At 38.0% G+C, this 19,500-nt stretch overlaps 2 protein-coding genes across 3 annotated transcripts; one reads left to right on the top strand and one right to left on the bottom strand.

Annotated features, from left to right (window-relative positions):
- Positions 1-475: 475 nt before the first annotated feature.
- Positions 476-17,577, top strand: LOC129745890 (myotubularin-related protein 14). 2 transcript variants are annotated; one of them, XM_055739262.1, is made up of 7 exons: positions 476-958; positions 13,923-14,421; positions 14,483-15,206; positions 15,264-15,593; positions 15,796-15,900; positions 16,320-16,817; positions 16,913-17,577. In XM_055739262.1, the coding sequence occupies exons 1-7, from the start codon at positions 875-877 to the stop codon at positions 17,067-17,069; spliced, it is 2,397 nt and encodes a 798-aa protein (XP_055595237.1). In that variant the 5' UTR covers positions 476-874; the 3' UTR covers positions 17,070-17,577. The 2 variants fall into 2 exon arrangements, with proteins under 2 accessions (XP_055595237.1, XP_055595238.1); XM_055739263.1 differs by lacking the exon at positions 15,796-15,900.
- Positions 17,456-19,416, bottom strand: LOC129745891 (CDK5RAP3-like protein). Its single transcript, XM_055739264.1, has 3 exons — positions 19,279-19,416; positions 17,959-19,220; positions 17,456-17,850 (listed from the first exon to the last, which is right to left on the bottom strand). Exons 1-3 carry the CDS (start codon positions 19,282-19,284, stop codon positions 17,613-17,615), a joined length of 1,506 nt encoding a protein of 501 aa, XP_055595239.1. The 5' UTR covers positions 19,285-19,416; the 3' UTR covers positions 17,456-17,612.
- Positions 19,417-19,500: the final 84 nt, after the last annotated feature.

The following is a 19,500-nucleotide window of genomic DNA, read 5'->3' as shown; positions in this document are numbered from 1 at the left end:
TTGAACGAATCAAAGGACGAAAGAAAAGAGACGAATGAAACAAATTTCCCCTCCAAACGACGAACGTGTTCAGACGTATGAACGATTTATGTTTGAATATGTCGTATGTTCCTATATGATTAAAAAATAGCTCTAAAAATTGCAAAAAATTAATTTCATAATGTGGAATATCTGACACAATTAGTTTCCATGAATATTGCGTATTTTTTGAAGGTTTATCGGCGAAGGAATGAAAATAGGATTTGAAAAACACTCTTTAAATTTCAGACGCGTTTTTCTCGGTTCGGTGTTTCTGTTTCATTCGACGTAATGAAAGCTCACGCGAGATTTCATTTTAAATGATTTAGTATCATTCGAGCACATTAACTGATGAATTTTTCTCAGTGTAAAAAAACTCTCCACTCGAACAGTGCATGAGTATTGGTGCAAGCGCAGCTCAAAACTCTTTGTAGAGAAGAAGCAAAAGTTACGTTTGTTTTCCTTCTGGTCTCTGATTATGGTGTCGTGTCGTGGCTGCTTTTGCAAAAGAAAGAAAAAAAATCGCGTGTGATTTGTAAATTTCGGGAAATTACATTTATTTTACGCAGTACTACAATTCGGATCCTCTTGAGAACAAGCGCGATTCTTTGCGGTATCAGTTATCGCCCCAGAAAGTGTGTGTTTAGGCCAGGAAAAAGGTGTCAAAATTTTCCCCGAAAGGCACTTTGTTTCGTCGCGTTCTCAGCAGCGCAGTTTCCAGTCCCAACAACGTCAATGTGGTTCCGGAGGTTTGGCAACAAGCACGAAGACGACGAAGACGCCTGGTTTCAACTATCAGAGCAACATTCAAAACAGCGCCAGCAACATAGTGATTATTGGCAGCGGACGGAGCAGTATGGGCGAAATCCTACAGCAGGACATCCAGCAGTTGTTGGAGTACTTCGCGAAAAACTTGTACCGCGCGAAGGAATGTGAAATCGTAAGTGTGGCTACATATAACACTCGGTTGAGTAATCAAATCACCCTCTCATCGAGTTTTGTTTTTTATTTTTTAATAAGTTTTCTTATTCCACATGTGGGGAAGAATGAACATTTTTATGTAAAAAATTTTACAAGTTGAATGGTTCTGCTACGTACTCTATTGGATAAAGTAATATCCAGAAAATGCAATAATCCCTAACCCAGTCACCTAGATCGACAGTGCGAAAAAAGGTTGTGATCTTGTGTTTCCGACCTTCATTTTTTCCCCTTTCGTTTCGTTTTGTTAAATCCACTTAGAGATTGCACATGTTATGAGTTCTCAAGTGTTATTCGATGATAACCAACATGGACTCAGGTGTCCTTGTAGTTTTGCGTATATTGTGAACTTTTTTAAATAGAAAGATTAAGAAAAACAACATTCTAAAACATGTTATAGGTACTTTCACAAATTTGTCCCTAACCATTCTATCCATTAACTAAATTCATGTAAAAGCTACGATAGTTTCTAAATGCATTCATATAAAAAAAAAACAAAACTATGAATGTTATGTATCTTTTGGTATTCTTGTTATTCGCGATTTGCGTCGAGCGTTAAGGATGAGTCGTGTGGGTATTTTCTTTGTGTTAAAATTGTTTTTCTCCCGTCAGCTGAGTAATGGTTTTACATTTTATTTTGGTATTATTTTCTTTCCTATATTATCAGCAGGGTGTTTGCGTTGTATGATTTTGTGTACTCTCGATTTACAATTTGTACGAGCCTGTTGCAAACTACATTTACAACGCCTTTAGGGGTAACGTTAATTGGCTTAATAAACAAAAGAGTAAACAAATTCTATTCTATTTGTCACTGCCCTTTTTTATAAGGGCTTTTGCTATATACGCATACAAGAGGTCCGTTGGGTACACATCAAAGGTTTTTATATGCGACAAAAGCAAATTTCAGCTATAAAATTGTTTTTCACTTAAATGAATACGCCTTTGCTCTAAAAAAGTACCAACAGGTATGTTTCGAATCATTGGCTAACAAGTAGAAACAATTATGTGAATATTGGATTGAGTACCAGTGAAGTAGAACAAAATAAAAAAATGACCATTGTTTTTGAAAGGAACATTTAACGGTTTCCCCAGATCTATCTCTTAGAATTTTGAATCCGGAGGATGAAGCTAAGTGTATTCGTTGCGGATTTTGTAAAGAAATTCTGCAACTTTAACTTTATAAGAATCCCCTATATTTTAGTATAGAGGAATATCAATTTTCATGAAAAAACAACGCACTATTGTAGATAGAATCTAACTCACGTAATATTTTGTCTATCCTGTTTATACACCCTTTGCTATTTTCTTATTTTGAGCTTTAGTTAAGAGCTCGCACTCATTTGCAACTATGCTTTTATGTTGAATAAAGAGTAAAACCACTTATTGAATTTAAAAAAAAGCAACACAATTTATACTGTAAATCTTCAATAAGACACGAATGCCACAAGGATAGTAAAGTGTCATTAATAAAACCTTAAAAAAAGATTCCAAACTTGAAACTCTGAAGTTATAGTTAGTTAGTTTATTTATTGAGTTTGAAGTACATTCCCATTTACATATGTAATTGCTTTAATACTTCACTTGTTAAACCGTTTAAGAAGTATATCCTACTCTAGCTAATTATCTAAAGTTTGATTTAATTCACTTGTTTTTTATTGGTGATTTAAATCAAAGTCTCCTAAACTCAGCGAATAACCTGAAATTTATTGAATTTTTTTTTCTTGAAACTAGTGGACATTCCGCAAGTTGTGATTGTTCGTGAATTCGTGTGTTCGTGAATTACTTATATGCAGTGAATCAAATTGTCCCTGATATTATCTCAAAACAAGCGACAAAGTAGACGTGTGGTTTTGTCTTTCCCCCTTATTCTGCGCCGCGCGTGAGGTGACGATAGTCGAGTCGAGTCGGAGCCACGTGAGTCTTGTCACCTTATTCCCGAAGCAGATGTGACAGAGGTTCATGCCCAGCTGACTACTAGATTAGGATAAGAACTCAAAAAGTTCATTCTAAAAGACGTTTCTCACCTAAAGCGACTACTGGAATCGGGTGACTAGGGTGACTCAACTATCGTCACCTCACGCGCGGCGCAGAATAAGGGGGTTTATTCTCTCTCTGTGCGACAACCTTATGTCTCTCCCGTAAGTGTATCATGACAAAATGAAATAGGAAATCAAGAATTGTCGCGTCGTTGAGAAGATAATGACAAATTCTAATGTGAAATTGTCCTGAAATTTACAACTTGGGACAATCCGCTTCGCTTATGTGGGTAATCTATCTGATTTCGTAATAATGAAAAATTATGTGACCAGATCATAAGCTATCCGAGAAGAGCTCTTAGCCTAACTTAAAGGGAAACCATGCTAGAAGTAAAACAGGGACACTAGGTCGAGGCCGTGGCCAATCAGGCCGGTTCCGGATCGAAATATATCAAAGTTATCGGATTGAGACTTGCGACATATTGATAGAAAGCTCTTGGCCTCTTCATGAAAGGAATCGATAGAAGTGGTTCGAGGACACTTGATCGTGGCCATGGCCAATCAGGCCGGTTCCGGATCGAAATATGTCAGAGTTATTAGATTGAAACTTGCGACAAATTGATGGAAAGCTCTTGGTCTCTTCATAAACGAAATCGATAGGAGCAGTGATTCGGGGACTCTGGGTCCAATCTGGCTGGTCTTGGCCTCTCCAATCGATTCTCTGCATGAAGAGGTCAAGAGCTTTCCATCAATGTGTCGCAAGTCTCGATCCGATAACTTTGACATATTTCGTTCCGGAACCGGACAGATTGGCCTTGGCAACGATCAAGTGTCCCCGAATCACTTCTCCTAACGATTCCCTTCATGTTGAAGCCAAGAGCTCTCTATCAATATGTAGAAAGTTTCAATCCGATAACTTTGACATATTTCGATCCGGAACAGGCCTGATTGGCCATGGCCACGATCAAGTGTCCCCAATCACTTCTCCTATCGATTCCTTTCATGAAAAGGCCAAGAGCTTTCCATCAATATGTCGCAAGTCTCAATCCGATAGCTTTGACATGTTTCGTTCCGGAACCGGCCAGATTGGCCATGGCCACGATCAAGTGTCCCCGAATCACTTCTCCTATCGATTTCGTTTATGGAGAGGCCAAGAGCTTTCTATCGATATGTCGCAAGCTTCAATCCGATAACTTTGACATATTTCATTCCGGAACCGGCCAGATTGGCCATGGCCACGACCCAGTATCCCCGAATCGATTCTCCTATCGATTTCCTTAATGAAGAGGCCAAGAGCATTCTTCCAATATTTCTCAAGCTATGATCCGATGCGTTTTAGTTGCTATTTTCGGAACCGCTTATCCTTATATTTTTCAACAGTAAAGGTGCATTTACAGTTCTTTCGAACGTGAAAATGAAAAAACTTATATTCTTCAAAAACTCGACTATGCTCTATTTCATGGCTGCGAAACTAGGTGGAATAGATGCGGAATGGTTGAACGATTATTTTTGAACTGATTTCCTTGTTAAAAGCCCTTTAATATTAATTTTATTTCAATTCCCTCGATTTTCACTGCGGAATATTTTTTCCGCGTTCACTGACATTCCGCTCGAAGTGTAAACGCACTGAGCGAACGTGAAAACGGAAAACAAACAAGAGTAGTGAATATAAATTCCGCGTTCATTTTCACGTCCGAATGGCAAGGTGCATTCTGAAAAAAATTTCACCGATGACGGAAAAATTTTTGCTTCATAAAAAATTAGTTTTTTTTATTTGTAAGCACATTTGAAGGCAATTAAAGGCTTAAAATACTACGAGTTTGAAATGAAACGCATACGATATATTTTTTTTAACTTTAAAGCCCGCTTGGGCATCATTTAATTGCACCTGTTGGAAGAGTTTCTCGACGAATAAATGTACCTGTTGGAAGAGCTTCTCAACCAGGGGACTGAGATAAACGGAGAATCATCGTCAATGATCACACAAATTGTGAAGCCAATGATTGAATTTGTGGTAATTTGTGGCAATTTGTGAGAGAGAATTAGAAGGTTTAAGTTAAAATGAGAGGAAACGGTGCTCAGAGAGAGTGAAAATGTGCTAATTGTTGCAAATTGTTGCAATTTGTGAAGCTTTGTGGAATTTTGATCATTACCATTCCAAATGCAAAGAATTCTCTCTCCACTGCAATCCCTTGTTCTCAACGAATAAATGTAAATGAAGATCATCGAATGGCCAGATTCCATTGAAATGAAAAAAATAGATTCCGCTTTGTTCAAATGTGTGTTTCAGAAAATGTATGGAAATAATTATAAAAATTTATGAAATAATTCAAAAATAATGTGTTTTAAGGAGAACTGAAAAGCAGAAAAATTAACAAACAAAAGAGTACTGATGCATTTTAATTAAATAAAAACCTTTTCAATTGTTTCACTAATTAAAAGTAATTTTGAAATTTTTGTTTGTCAATTTTTAATCAAGAACAAAAAATGGCTATCTTGTAGAAGTTATATTCATAACGTCCTTTCAATAAGTTTTTGAAAAGAAACCAATCGCTAAAGCTCGTTACTCCTTGATGATAAAATTTAATTTAAATTCATTGTATTCAAAGTTCTTATCTTTGGGATTATTTGATTAAATCAATCGTTTTCAAAGCTGTATATGTTTTGAAGAAGAACAATATGTTTTTTTTGAGAAATTTGAATTTAAATTTGAGCATTGGTTCGACGAGTATCGATCAAAACATTGGTTAAATGATCTGTCGTTTTCCGATCGAAACCAATTTCTACCCGCAGTTGAACAAACCTCTTACTAATTTTGAAGATTTGACCGATTTGACATTTCACTGCGGAATATTTTTTTCACTGTGGTGAGTTCACGTTCACGTTCGAGTTCGAGTTCACAAGAACTGTAAACCGGGCTTAATAAACGAATGTTCTGAAAAAATATTATCGGAATAAATTAGCAAAGAAATTTGTCTTTATCGTTCCGAGCGTATGACAACGACAAAGATTTTATTTTTTTGTCATGAAAAGTTCAAGTTGGGACATTGTCATTATCTTTCGATAGTAGGCGATTTTTGATTCACTGCATGTGATTTTGTTATTTCATATAAATTAAAAGCACCCTTAAAAAAAATCTTTTATTATTAGACATCAAAAAATGATATCATTTTGGCCTCACATTTCACTATGTTGATAAATAATGAAACCCAGTTGATAGCTAGTTTTGCTATCTGATAAATTCTACTTCAAATTGTGTTAACAGCTTGCTGTTGATAGCCTAATATGATCTCCGTGTGCTATCATAAAGAAATGTTTGACACCATAATGATGCCTTATTTTGCTATATACAAAAAAAACGACAGTAAATTATGCTCTCATTTTGTTGTTGACTCCTCATTTTGCTTTCGATTTGGGCATCAGAGTCTGCTCGGGATGGGTGAGCTCTCTGGTAAAGGGAGTTTAATCAATCAACTGTTAGACGAATTGCAGTTTGGCCACTTGTTTTTGAGATCGCACTTTCAGCAGGTAACTCGTCCTTGATCGCACGGGTGTCCTCCAACGATTTGCACGGCGACGAGCTCGGTTTGAGCAGCAGGAACTCAATCGGTCCGTACGCTCCGTTTGGGTCCATCCGCCTGTGCACCTTATATTGTGCACTTTGAGTTTATGAAGCTGCACGCAGAAAAATAGAAATTAGTTTCAAAGGAAAGTGTCACGAAAACAAAGGATTTTTTCCTTTGATTTTGGGACAAATAAAAATTACTTAGATTCAAAAACATTTTCCTCTGTTTCGAAGAAATGTTTTCCTTTGAATCAAAGAATGTTTCTTGATTCAAAATCTGAAATACTTTGATTCAAAATCTTAAATCCCTTGAACCTATAGCATTTCCGTTTGATGCCATAACATTTTCCTTTATTTCCAAGTTATTTTGATTTTAATTCGAAAACATTTTTTCTTTGTTCTTATTATTTACTTTCGTTTCTACCACAGGTACCACAAATGTTTCATTTCGAAGAATAATAATACATTTTATTTTTCAAATAATTTATTTATTTAAAGTTTTGTTTCCGGAAGTCTACCTGTAAAGAAGAGAGGAAAATAGAAAAAAATCAAATTAATAAAACACAAATGAATGACAAAAATATATTCCCTAAAAACATTGAATGAAATGTGAGGAAGGAAGTTAAGCACTAGCAATTTAAAGATTGTAGTTTGACAATACATGATATTGAAGGTACTCACATTTCAACATGCTAACATTGATCTGCAGACGAATTTTTGGCAAACAAGCGGATCATGTTATAAACTGAGCAACTTGGAATTTCGCAGCTTTCAATTCGTTCCTTCTTCAGAACTAGTCTTCGTCGGCTGAATAGTTGACCTAAAACTAATTAAAAAATTTAATAATTCACTCCAGATATATTTAAAGAAAACTCACCAAAAATCCTCCACGGCATTGAGAACTTTCCGCCACAATGTTTTCCATCGTTGTTGGTTTCGAAGAAAATTTAATCAAAATCAAAGAATTTTTTCATTGATTGTAGCACAAATTTATTGTCTTTTGATTTCAAGTACAGTACATCAATTAAAAATTCTTGTACACCAACTCAAAATAATTTTCTTTCCTTTTGATAGAAAAAAAAATAAAATCAAAAAAATAAGATTTAGATTCCAATAACACTAGAACTTTGATTCAAAAACGCATTTCTTTTGTTTTAATGGCACTAGTTTTCTCTGCGTGTGGATATATTTTTACTAGCTTGGCGGTGAAAAAGGATCACACCAAACGGATGTCTGTGTTTTTATTTTATTTGCAAGATTTTTATCCGTTTGGATGATTCATTCCGACTCCGTCCGTGTCTGTCTAGTCCTATAGGATACGGTTCGTCTCGAGACGGTTGTTGGAAAAATTATCCAGAAAACGAAATCGAGTGTCCAGTCAGTATGGTCAGTGCTGAGACCGTCGTAGCACTGATCATACTGACTGGACACTTGATTTCGTTTTCTGGATAATTTTTCCAACAGTACGCAATATCGATTCCAGAGTGCGCATCGATTGATTTGAAGAAATGCTATCCCAGTTCGGAAATGCCACCCCACTATAAAAATAAAACACGCAATTTCTACGATAAAATCGGGCTAAACAGGACCATTTTTCCTACAGGGCATTTTTTGTCAAATTTTTCAGGCTCATCACCTGCCGTCGGTATTGCGAACCTGCAAAATCTGACAACAAGAAATTAGACAGAAAATGGTTGAATTTTTGTTCTAAGTGTCATGTCAGTGTGGTCAGTGGTCTTAGGTTTCCAACAATTGGGATTGGGCCTGCTATAAAGAATAAAGCTTGCTCTTTACTCTTACACAGATTTCCATAAGAATGACAGCTAATCGGAGTGAAATTGGAGTGAAGGCTATTGCTTTCTCTGTCTAACACACGAGAAATCGTATACCCGGGTTGCGAGCGCGCCCATCGCCCATAACAACAGACAACAAAGTTCGTCTCATAACAAAAATCGCAGTTCATCTCGCATAGTGTGGACTAGGCTTTAGACTTGAACGGACGGGGCAATTGATAAGAACATGCTTGATTGTGGGTTGGCAGTGACATGAAAAGCATATGGGAGGATCCTTTTGATCCATCAGGTAGCTGTGGGTAAGGAGAGTGTGCCCAATGCGTAGCCGTGTTAGAGCGCGGCGTTCCCTGGGGTTGGGACGATCTACCCATCTAAGGGAGCTGTTTTAATCTCCCGGAGTTTATAGTTCTGTATAGAACTCCATTTGGCTTCCCAAGCGTAACAGTGTGTTTTTGATTGATCGGTAGGCGTCTTGTTGAGGAATAGGTAGGAAGGGAGGAGATAATTTAGTGCCTTCGGCCGCAAGTCGGTCTGCGGCTTCGTTCCCCGTTATACCTGCATGTCCAGGAATCCATACCAGGATGTTTTAAATTGCCGGCGAGGGCCCCGCATTAAGAACGCTGGCAGAATCGGTAAAGATAACGTGGGAACCAACTTCTGGATTCAAGTTTCGTAAAGCGTTAAGTAAGGCCTCGGCACTGAACACGGAACAGTCGGCAGGCAGAGCAAGACTTCTGTTGTTGGAGCCATCGTGGATCCCACATCCCACTCGATGGTCATCGGTTTTGGATCCATCTGTGAAAATATGAATATAAGAGCAGTATTTTTGCTCAACAAGAGATCGAAATTGAGGTAGCACAACTTGGGGAGGTCTCCAATAAAGATAAAGATAAAGGTTGGCCAGCTTTCACTTTGTTCAGGAGACTTAAGTCGATTGATGGATTTTTATCGGACCAGTAACGGAATCTTGTAGCTTTCCTAGGGCATATAGGAGGGAGACGAGAACCAGTCAGCTCTTGGAGTAAGAGATTGGTATATACGGGATACAATGCAGGCATTTTCAGAGCCACCCAAGGCTAACCATCGCAAAGACTTCGAAGAGAGGTTGGGCAATAAGGAATTTGAAGGGCATTTGGCCACTTTCAGCCATTAGTTATAGTATAGGACTGGTTTTGAAGGTGTATCCAATTGTTCGTATGCACTCATTATACAGGGGTTCAAGTTTTTTAAGAAGAGTTTCTCCAGCTCTACTGATAAAACCCAAACCGTACAGGGAGGCTGGTAGCAGCCAACCATAAACAAAACGGAAGAGAGGTTTACGATGTGATAGGCTGGTTTTATTGCTAAAGATGCGGAGGATGTTAATTTTGTTGAGGGTAACTTTACGAACTAGATTTAAATGACATTTAAAATTGAGTTCATCATCTATTCAGACTCCTAGTAATCTAAATGAGTGAATTAGTGGAATCGATTGGCTATTTAAGGTTAACGGAGGTAATTTGTAGAGTTTTTTTCGGTTTGGGCCAAGGTGAATCAATTGAGATTTTGTTGGGGAGAAATTAAAACCCGCTGAAGACCCAGGCGGCAATATCATTGAGGGCTGTTCGGAGTCTTTTACGAGCCAGACGGGCACACGGGGAGATGGAAGTAAAGAGGATGTCATCAGCATAGATAAGGGTGTTGAAATGTTACTTGGGATGAGTTGAAAAATGGAGTTGATAGCTATCAGGAATAGGGTTGAGGCAATTACGGATCCCTGAGGAACGCCGGTTTGAATGGGTCTAGGGCTAGATCGATATCCATTGATTTGTACTTGTATCGATCGGTTGGAAAGGAAGCTTCGTATGTATTGGATCATGTTCCCTTTTACGTCCCAGCTGATAAGGTTATTGATGATAATAGTTCGGTCGAATTTATCGAACGCTTTGGCTAAATCGAGGGAGAGAACTTCGATATGCCGGTTTTCATTAAGGGATTCGTCCAGGAGGGTTTCAAGGGTAGAAGGCATATTGCCTAGGATCGAGACGGTTCTCTTGATCCAGTAGAGCTTGTAGCCGGCGATTTACTAGTTTCTCCATTATTTTGCCTGAACAGTTAAGAAGTGTTATGGGGCGATAATTAGCCACGTGATGGGTGTTTACTTTGGGTTTCGGGATAGGAATTACAAGGCCCAGTTTCCATTCGTCGGTTATAAAACCTTCTTTCCAAATTTTGTAAATTAGTTGAAGCAAAATTAATTTGGCAGAGAGAGAAAGGTTTTTATAGAAAGGGTACCCCAGGTCGTCTGGACCAGCTGAATTTCCCTTTACTTTGTGTAGAACAAACTCAAGTTCATCCAACTTAATGTCGGTATTGTACACTCAGAAAAATACTATTATGTATGCCATAAGATTCTCTTATGAAGTGGCGCCATAAGAAAAATTAATGAAATTCATAAGATTGTCTTATGACGCGAATGGATTCTGAAGATGAACACCCACTTCAATGAGAGGTTGTTGCTTTTCATAAGAGAGTCTTATGGAAACAGTAAATCACTTTCTAATAAGAAAAATTCTCGATATTTCATGCTGAAAACATTCACTTTTTTGTTTGCCAAATTCGTTTAAAATTAAATCCTTCATTGTCATCATCAGCAGCGCATCAACAGACGGCTGCATCAAAGTTTTTTTTTGTCGCATCTTAATCCTCGACCTTTCGTTTTTTGCCGATCAGCTTGCTGAAAAGTAAACAAATAATGTATTTTAGTTTACTCACAGATGAACAGATGTACAAGCTCGAACAAAAAATCTTCAGAAACTTGTGTAAAATTTCCAGTGCTCTATTTTAAAGAAGCCGTTAAAAAATGATGGAAAACAGTGCCATCTATTGCTAGATTTCTAACTTTTGAACGGCGCAATAGATGGCACTGTTTCTAGATAGCTCTTTTAAATGCAACAATTTTTCGAAAGGACGCAATGGTATTTGAATTAAAAAATGAATAAATTTAAATACAATAAGACGAATTATTCTATACAATTAGATTAACCAATAATTATTTCAAGCTGGGGAAAATAGCATCATCATATTTTTTTCACTACAGAGACTACCAAAATAACAAACAGATGTACAAGCTTGAATTATTATATTCCAGAAACCAGTACAAAGTTTCGAATGCTATCATTTAAACAAGCCGAATAAACTTTTGAAGTACCTCATTCTTGGAAGAGCACAATCGTATATGATCTCAAAAATTGATAAATTAACATCGTAGTAGAATTGACGACTTCAATATATTCACAGCAACATAAATTTGCCTGTTTAATTTTATCTTGATTCTTTTTACTAAAAAAGACTAACTAAGAACTTCGGACAAGCCAGACGAACCAGTTATCCAGTTGAGTTTAAAATTAACAATACCGATTCTAGGCTTTTCTGAGCGAGCATTCTCTCGTATCATATCTGTTTCTATTTAGTGCTTCATGCTAGTTCGAAGCAATTAGAAAACAGCTTAAAGCTAAAAATTTCCATTACGCAAATCATAAATGTGTCGCGAATCTATAGGGGAACCGGGGGTAAGATGCCCACGTTAAGAAGAATCTTTCATTACTCGTAAATGAAGAATGCTATCCAGTAAATTCGACAATAGTTTTGAAAAGGGGACTGTTCTTCACCAGAAATAAACAAACCGGAACACTTAAACCAATTATATAAGTCTTAATCGTTGAATTTTAAAAGGCTTTCTAAAGTATGATTTCCATTTCGTTCGGGGCAAAGTGCGCATATGTGTGTACCCAAACGCACCGTTTAACGATTAATAAGTGTTTTTTAATTCAAGAGCTTCCGAAAGTGTTTGGCAGGTAAAAACACTTCTTTTCTACTTCACAGATGGAAAAATGTATTAATACGCGCAGTGCTGCCAGATATACTGTCGTTCTTGTGAATAAATAATTAAATCTATATTAAATTTAGGAATTTTAAGTATATACGTTCATATTCAAGTTATGTTTTCCAATTCAACATATAAATATCCTTAAAATTGTTGTAATGAAAACTGAATATAAATTTTAACAAATATGAGACATGCTTAGTGTTAAACGGACATGGCGCGTTTTGCCCTGCCTAGACATGTTTATTAAAAATCGTTTAAAATAACAGAAAAAATAATTCAATAAGGAAATTTTTCGTTGTGTGATGATTGTCAAGGCTATTGTTCATCATTGGAACAGATGCCAGGTGAATGTTTTGCTGATAGATGCCGCAAATCCTTACGAGAAAAGTTGAAAAATTGCAAGAAAAGCTCCAAAAAATTTTTGTTTTCGTTTTTCGTCAAATTTACGCAATATAGTAAACTTAGAAGGCCCACAAATGTTTATAAACGCATAAAAGTGTAAATAGAACGAACTGGCATATTCAGAAATGTTGAACAATGTTTGTTTAGTGAAATACTGATGGTGGCGCATCTTGTCCCGACTGCGCATTTTATACCCAGTTCCCCTAACATCAATTTGCTCAAAACTCGTCAAATAATAATTCGACATATTCATAACTGAATAATAGTTTGTTATTTTGTTTTGTTTACATTTCACTTTCTTCTTGACAGTTCTCTCTGGTGTCCTTGGAGACATCTGGTGGCTCAACCAAAACACATAAAATTGATTGAAAACGGTCGTTGGAACTTTACACACGTTTCAAGGCTTAGCTTGTACATCAGTTCATCAGTGGTTTACTAATATATTCAACGTTCACACCAAAAACATCAAATCGAACTTACCATTCCGGAGATAACAATAACATTTAACATTGAAGGAAAACTATAATAACTATAAACTGGCGATTGCTTCGTTCTGTTAGATGATGAAAAAAAAACTGATGCTATGAATGAATGTGTTCATCATTTTTTCACAATGCCGTTTCTTCTATTTTTCATTAGAACATCGTATGAAAATTGAAAGAATTTCATAAGACTCTTATGAAAAATTAGTTTGGACGCAAAAAAGTGGTTCATAAGATGTATCTTATGAAATTTATAATAAGATTTCCTCTGAGTGTAGGGCAGTAAATTGTTAAATGAACTATCTTGGTTAGTAGAAGAGTTAGGGAAAGAAGAAAATTCAGTATTAGTAGAGGAGATAGAGGAGAAGTGATTGCAAAAGGTTTCGGCTATTTGAGATGGATCACTTATAAATTGTGGGTTGATCAATAGGTGATAGGAATCCATTTTAGAACACGAATTTTGTCCCAGACTACTTTAGTTAGAGTATCATGATCTCTTTCTTCTAAGTTTTAAAGCGTCTCGGACATCGGAGTTCCACCATGGAACTGCTGTTTTCCCAGGGACTCCTTTGGTTTAAGGGATACTGTTTTGAGCGGCTGTATGCAATACTTTGGTAAAAACGGAAAGAGTTGAAGGATTTTCAAGTAGGATAAGGTCGTAAACCTCATTTTGATAGTTGTACCAATCAGCTTCAGATGTCTGTGATAGAGAAGATGGACACTTTAATACGCTTGAGCGGGAGACACGTCTGAACACGACAAGGGATCGAGATAGACTCATCCGTGTTTGTCACTGTCCGTTTTCGATGTTAATTTTTTGATGATCTACGTCTTTTCCAGGGTGATGAAATCGTTCAAAAATGCAATGCACTGATGCGTGCCGACTACAGCGTTATCGAGATATCCAACTCCAATGGCGAATTGTCGGCACACTATCCCGGCAAGCTATTGATTCCGGAGCAGGAAATCAGACAGCCCAACACTGTACCTGCAAATCCCACTTCTTCAACATTCACACGAGCAAGTAGCGATCCTCCGGTCGCAACGAAATCATCTAAAGATTCTGGCGCGGACACGAAACCTATCTCTACTTCAACGGCATCGTCGACCCGAGATCCGTTGGTCGTAGATGGACGTTTGGATGCACAACGGTTGCGGTATCTTATATGGCGTGCTCGTTTGGCAAGGTGTCGTGCCAGATTTCCACTACCGGTTATCTTGTTTCGTGGAAAATATATATGTCGATCTGCAACGTTGTCCGGTGGGCCGGAAATATACGGCAGATCTGGCCTGGAATATTTTGCGTACGCGGCTGAAGCTACGCCACCGGAACCAGGAGGTATTTAGCGCCGACGGATCACATTATGTATTTTTTTTATAGCATGTTTTCTTTATTCCAGATGAGGCGTATGATGATGAACAGGACTCGTTATCGGATGAACCGGATACCAAGGATTGGCCGCTGTTTGGTAGATTGAGGCGAAAAGATATTAGATTGCTGAAGGCCTTGAATGTGGGAACCATAATCGATTTTATGGTTGAAAACAAAAAAGTAAAGTTTTGGCTGAATGTAACATCTTCTGAAAAAGTTGACAAAGAAAATCGTTATAGCTTTTTCAAAATTCTGGCACTGCCTTATCCCGGTTGCGAGTTTTTCCGGGAATATCGTGACAATGATTGCCGAGGAGAAGGTTTAATTTTCGACTGGAATCAGTCTTACGTAGACGCGGGAATACGGGTTCCAGACGACTCAGTTACATCGCAGCTGAACATAGATTGGAACAACTATAAACAGTGGGATTTAGTCAAGATCACTCAGAACTATCTGAGACTTTTACTCAAATACCTGCAGGAAGGTAACAACGGCATCCTAGTACATTGCATAAGTGGATGGGATCGCACACCTTTGTTTGTGTCGCTATTGAGGATTTCCCTGTGGGCCGATGGTGCAATACATCAAACATTGAATGCAGCTCAACTGTTGTACTTTACAATCGCCTACGATTGGCTTCTTTTTGGCCACAACCTGCCCGACCGCCTGAACAAGGGCGAAGTGATATTCTATTTCTGCTTCTACATACTCAAGTACATCGTAGATGACGAATTTAGTGTCTTGACTCATAGGTAAACAATCTTGAAGCAATTGTAGAGTTTGAGTTGAATATTTTCCGTTCATTGTAGATTCCGTAGTCAGCTGAGCAGCAGCGGCAGCAGTAGCATAGGGGTAATACGAACAGACAGTGAAAGTATGCTAGATGGTATGCTTTTTGATGGCGAAAGTCGAGGATCAAGCATTTCCCTTAATTCCACGTCTAGCTTTGCTAGTGGTCGAAGCTCGTCGATGCACGATACTCAGACATGCGTCATCAATGCTGGCATTGGATTGACAAGCGGTGGTGCGAGCAATAGCATAGCTATTTCCGGTGCCAGAAACGGTAGCGTTCCTAGGAATGTTGCAAACACTTCCGGTGGAAATTGTACTGGAGAAGATGGTGTGAATTCTTTTAACGGGTAAGCTTTTGTTTCTATATTTATTACATAAACAGTATTAGAAAGTTTTTTATCATTTTTGAAGTTAAGGAACATGTTTTAAGGTATTTGTGATTGTGTTGTACATTTAAATTTGAGTCTCCTGTCAATTCTGAGTTCAGTCGTTCAGCAAATAAGAATGCGTAGAGCTAGAATATTGAGTAGAGATTTGCTCTTGTTGCAGCAATAATGGATTTTCGGCACACAGTAACGATAGTAGTAGCAGTATTGGATGCATATCTCATGATAGTTCGAATCACAATATCCAATGGTCTCCGCAATCTAAAAGGTAAGATTATATGCGAAACATTTTTCTGTCTTTATGTCACCTAATTTCCTTCTTTATTAATTCCTGAATGGCATAAGTAAAGTTTAACTAGCCAAATTTATTCAACTTTTATGTAGGTTTAAAAAAATTTCTCAGAATAGCTTCATAATCATAAGCCAACTAAATCTTTCCAATTTCAAGAATTGATTTTTTGAGTAGGTATTTGTCTTTGGACGATATTCATAAACCTCGAGTCAAGTCTCCAAAAACAAGACAGGATAATAAGAGAATAAGTCTCACCCATTACTGCCTTGTGAAATTTCCACTAGTTCATAGTTAGTTACATACAAAGAATAATATTACTTGAAAACCAAATTAATTTTGATCTGTAAAAATATTTGAATCGATTATTTTTATCAAATTATTTTTCTTATCCCTAGAACTAGTCCAGTTACCGTACCGAGTGCTAACAGGTTGAGACAAAGGCAGGAATCAACATCGTCTCTGTCGGTCGGTAGTTGGCAAATGATTACTTGTACTGGTAGCTTCAGGAGTGCCGAATCGGTAAACGAGATTCAGTCCCATCTGCAGCAGAATTTCTGCTCCCGGTTCCACCATCCGACCGTTAGTCATCAGGGTGGCATGCACCCGAACAACTATTCCAATTCGAGCCAACATCACCAACAGCTACATCAACCACAGTGCCAGACTGTATTCCAATCGGAAAGTGGTACTACGCCTAATGCCAACCAGCACCATCATCCTCAGCATCTGCATCATAACAATCACCATCACCAGCCGCAGCAGCATCATCATCACAGCCATTTGAATGCACCCGCCAATTCCCTGTTTTTCACCAGTCAGGATTCCACCGGAGGCTGCTGTTCTGTCCTAGAAGACGACTGCTATCATCCAAACCAAGTCGACCTCTATGCACTGTGAGTAACTGAACTGACAGTATGATCAACCATCTTGATTGGAAATCCCCGCAAGATAATCTAACTCACGTATGTCACTATCTTACCTTCAACAGGCGTCGCGAAAAACTGACCCAGCTGCGCACTCTCTTCTACAATTGCTACTTCTCGACGATCGCCTTCAAGTTTAACTCCGGTCCAGATTCAGGTCTCGGAAGCCTCCTTGGGAATTTCGCTGAAAAAGTCGGACTTGCTAGTCGTACCTCGGTCTAGGCCTAGGATTGTTTTTTCTTCTTTAGAAGCATTGTACAATTTCTAGTTGAAACCAGGTGTCTTCCTTCTCGTGTCGTGTGCGATTGCGTTTTAGATGAAGTTCCCGAAAGTCGACACTGTTTGCGAGCATTCGATAGCAATCGAATGGAATGTTTGAGAGTGAAGATTTACAATCATAACCGTGTAGCATAGACTAAGGTCCTTCCAAATGAGAGTCATAATTTTCGAAGTTATTTCATTAAACGTATAAGATTTATAACATTTGTTGGTATTGTATTAAATTTGTAAATTTTAGTTTTAATCTTTTTTTGTCAATAAGAACTTTTTTTATATTTACCCAACGAATTTTTTTCTCCTGTTTGTAAGACGATTGAATAAACTACTAAAACGTTCACATTCTTTTATTGGCTACAAAAATAAACCTATCATCCGCAAAATATACAACTATAATAGTAATCGAAAATAAACAAAATGCGAAGAATAAACTCATAGTTTGCATTTACACGAAGCACAATATTGTTTTCAATTTAAAAGAAACGCTTCTCATAGGTTAGAGCCCATTAGGTTAACAATTCGGTTTTTATACCGTTTGGAAATGTCCTTCTCGATTTGCTGTTGCAGGATCTTCGTTTGTTCAATGATCCGAGCCAGAGTGGGTTTCAGATCTACTCCCTGCTGCCGAAAGCTGATGGCCTTCTGTTTGGTAAGCTTGACCGTCTCCTTGAGCTTATCAACGGCAATAAGCTTCTGTTTTAGTTTGGATGTGAGGATATCGACGAATCTGTTGAGGTATGAGAATAAAGGTAATTTTTCAAAGAAGATTTTTTAGGAATGCTACAGAAAATTGTAACAAAAAATAATAGCTGACCCAGAATTATTCTTCACTTACTTAGGCGAATGTTTGATTTGATGCAAGTGTTGAATTTGCTGGCTGTTAATTCTGCTATAGACAACGTCCACAAACGAGAGCATCTCCGTTAAGCTTTTGCTATCGTGATCAGGAAAATTATCCATCATTGTTAAAGACAAAATTTCTACTTTGTCCGATGTGCTCAGTTCGTACAATCTCATTTTGAGAAAAGCTTCCAACTCCAACAGCTCGTTTAAAAATTTGTCCCGATACGAAGGCGAATCGAAAATAGTATACGCCTCATCCCCCTTCGCCACTCCTCCAGCATTTCCATCGCCCTCTACCACTATCCCACTTTCTTCCAAAGAAATATTGAAATCGATTTCGTTTCCGTTTCCAGCTGGAACATCTTCGCCTGCTCCCCAGTCTATGTCCCCTACTTCCAAGTTTATTTCACCCGTGTCGGCGCCAAAATCTATTTCTGCTTCGCCAAAATCTATTGCACCATCATTTCCGAAATCAATTCCTCCAGAGTTTTCTTCCGACGTGTCCTTTAAGCTGAACTTAACTGGAGGTTCTTCGATCGAGAGAGGTGGCTCGGAATACAGAAACTCATAGACTGTTGTATTTCCAGCCGAGCTTACGTGTCTTAGAATTGGTAGACATGCATCGTTAGACAGAAATGCTCCATAAAGCTTCAAAGCTTTCTTCAGAGGAGGAACCGAGGTAGCAATTGTGCGGTACATTTCTGGTAATTCTCCGACTTTTTCCACCAATTCTTTACGAACGTTTTCTCCTAAGATTCCAAGTTGTTTGCACAAGCTTTGATATTCTCCTAAGATGACGATTTCTGATCGTTCCAAATCTACAATTTTTTTGTCTGATTCTTCGCCAAGCTGCTCAAAGCTTTTGATCTGCTTGCGAGTGCCTGGAATTTCAAAATTTATATTCCGTACTAGGATTTGAGCAGCCTCGGCAAGGTACAAGCAATCCTTCTCGTACAGCTTTACTATCTCCTGCCAGTCTTTCATACGTTGACTTCCGTATCGACCAAATACATTACGCGAATCCGCTTCCGTCGTCTTGAGAATGTCGATGATCTGCTGGCAATGGAAGTAGTTGATGTGTGCGCCTTTCAATAGCTGCACCAACCCGTCATGGGCTGGCATATCAGTGAGGGCATTGCTTATTTTGCTGCGGACATCTCTCACATTCAAGTGCCAATTTTTATCCACAATTCTCCTCGACACCAACCAATCCAACAGCTTTCCGGCATGAATATCAATTGGTATATCAGCTTCCTGGTAAATTGAATGTATTAAACTAGGATAAATGATTGAAATATCTGTTATAACTTACATTCATCGTGAAAAATTACTATACGATCTGAAAAAGAACGGAACCGAAAAATATCATCCACGTATAGAGTTGTTTTTGACATTTCCTACGCACACTTGCTGAGCGTGTACAGATGAGACGGGACAATTAACCTCCAAAACTCTCGGTACAAAAAACGGACAGACGGTCGACAAACTTGGTCGTTTTTGAGGTTGATTGTCCCAAAACTAAAAAGTGTTGGTG

Source organism: Uranotaenia lowii, chromosome 2 (genome assembly GCF_029784155.1).
Source record: "Uranotaenia lowii strain MFRU-FL chromosome 2, ASM2978415v1, whole genome shotgun sequence".
Taxonomy (NCBI): Eukaryota; Metazoa; Arthropoda; class Insecta; order Diptera; family Culicidae; genus Uranotaenia; species Uranotaenia lowii.
The sequence above is the reverse complement of the archived record's forward strand: the minus strand, read 5'-3'. Positions and strand labels throughout refer to the sequence as shown.

Bases quoted from the DNA above. Each gene is read 5' to 3' on its own strand.
- LOC129745890 (XM_055739262.1), top strand. From the start codon at position 875: ATGGGCGAAATCCTACAGCAGGACATCCAGCAGTTGTTGGAGTACTTC. The intron at 15,901-16,319 runs GTAAGATTATAT...TCTTATCCCTAG, and splicing joins TGGTCTCCGCAATCTAAAAG to AACTAGTCCAGTTACCGTAC. The intron at 16,818-16,912 runs GTGAGTAACTGA...TACCTTCAACAG, and splicing joins CAAGTCGACCTCTATGCACT to GCGTCGCGAAAAACTGACCC.
- LOC129745891 (XM_055739264.1), bottom strand. The intron at 17,851-17,958 runs GTAAGTGAAGAA...ATACCTCAACAG, and splicing joins CAAATCAAACATTCGCCTAA to ATTCGTCGATATCCTCACAT.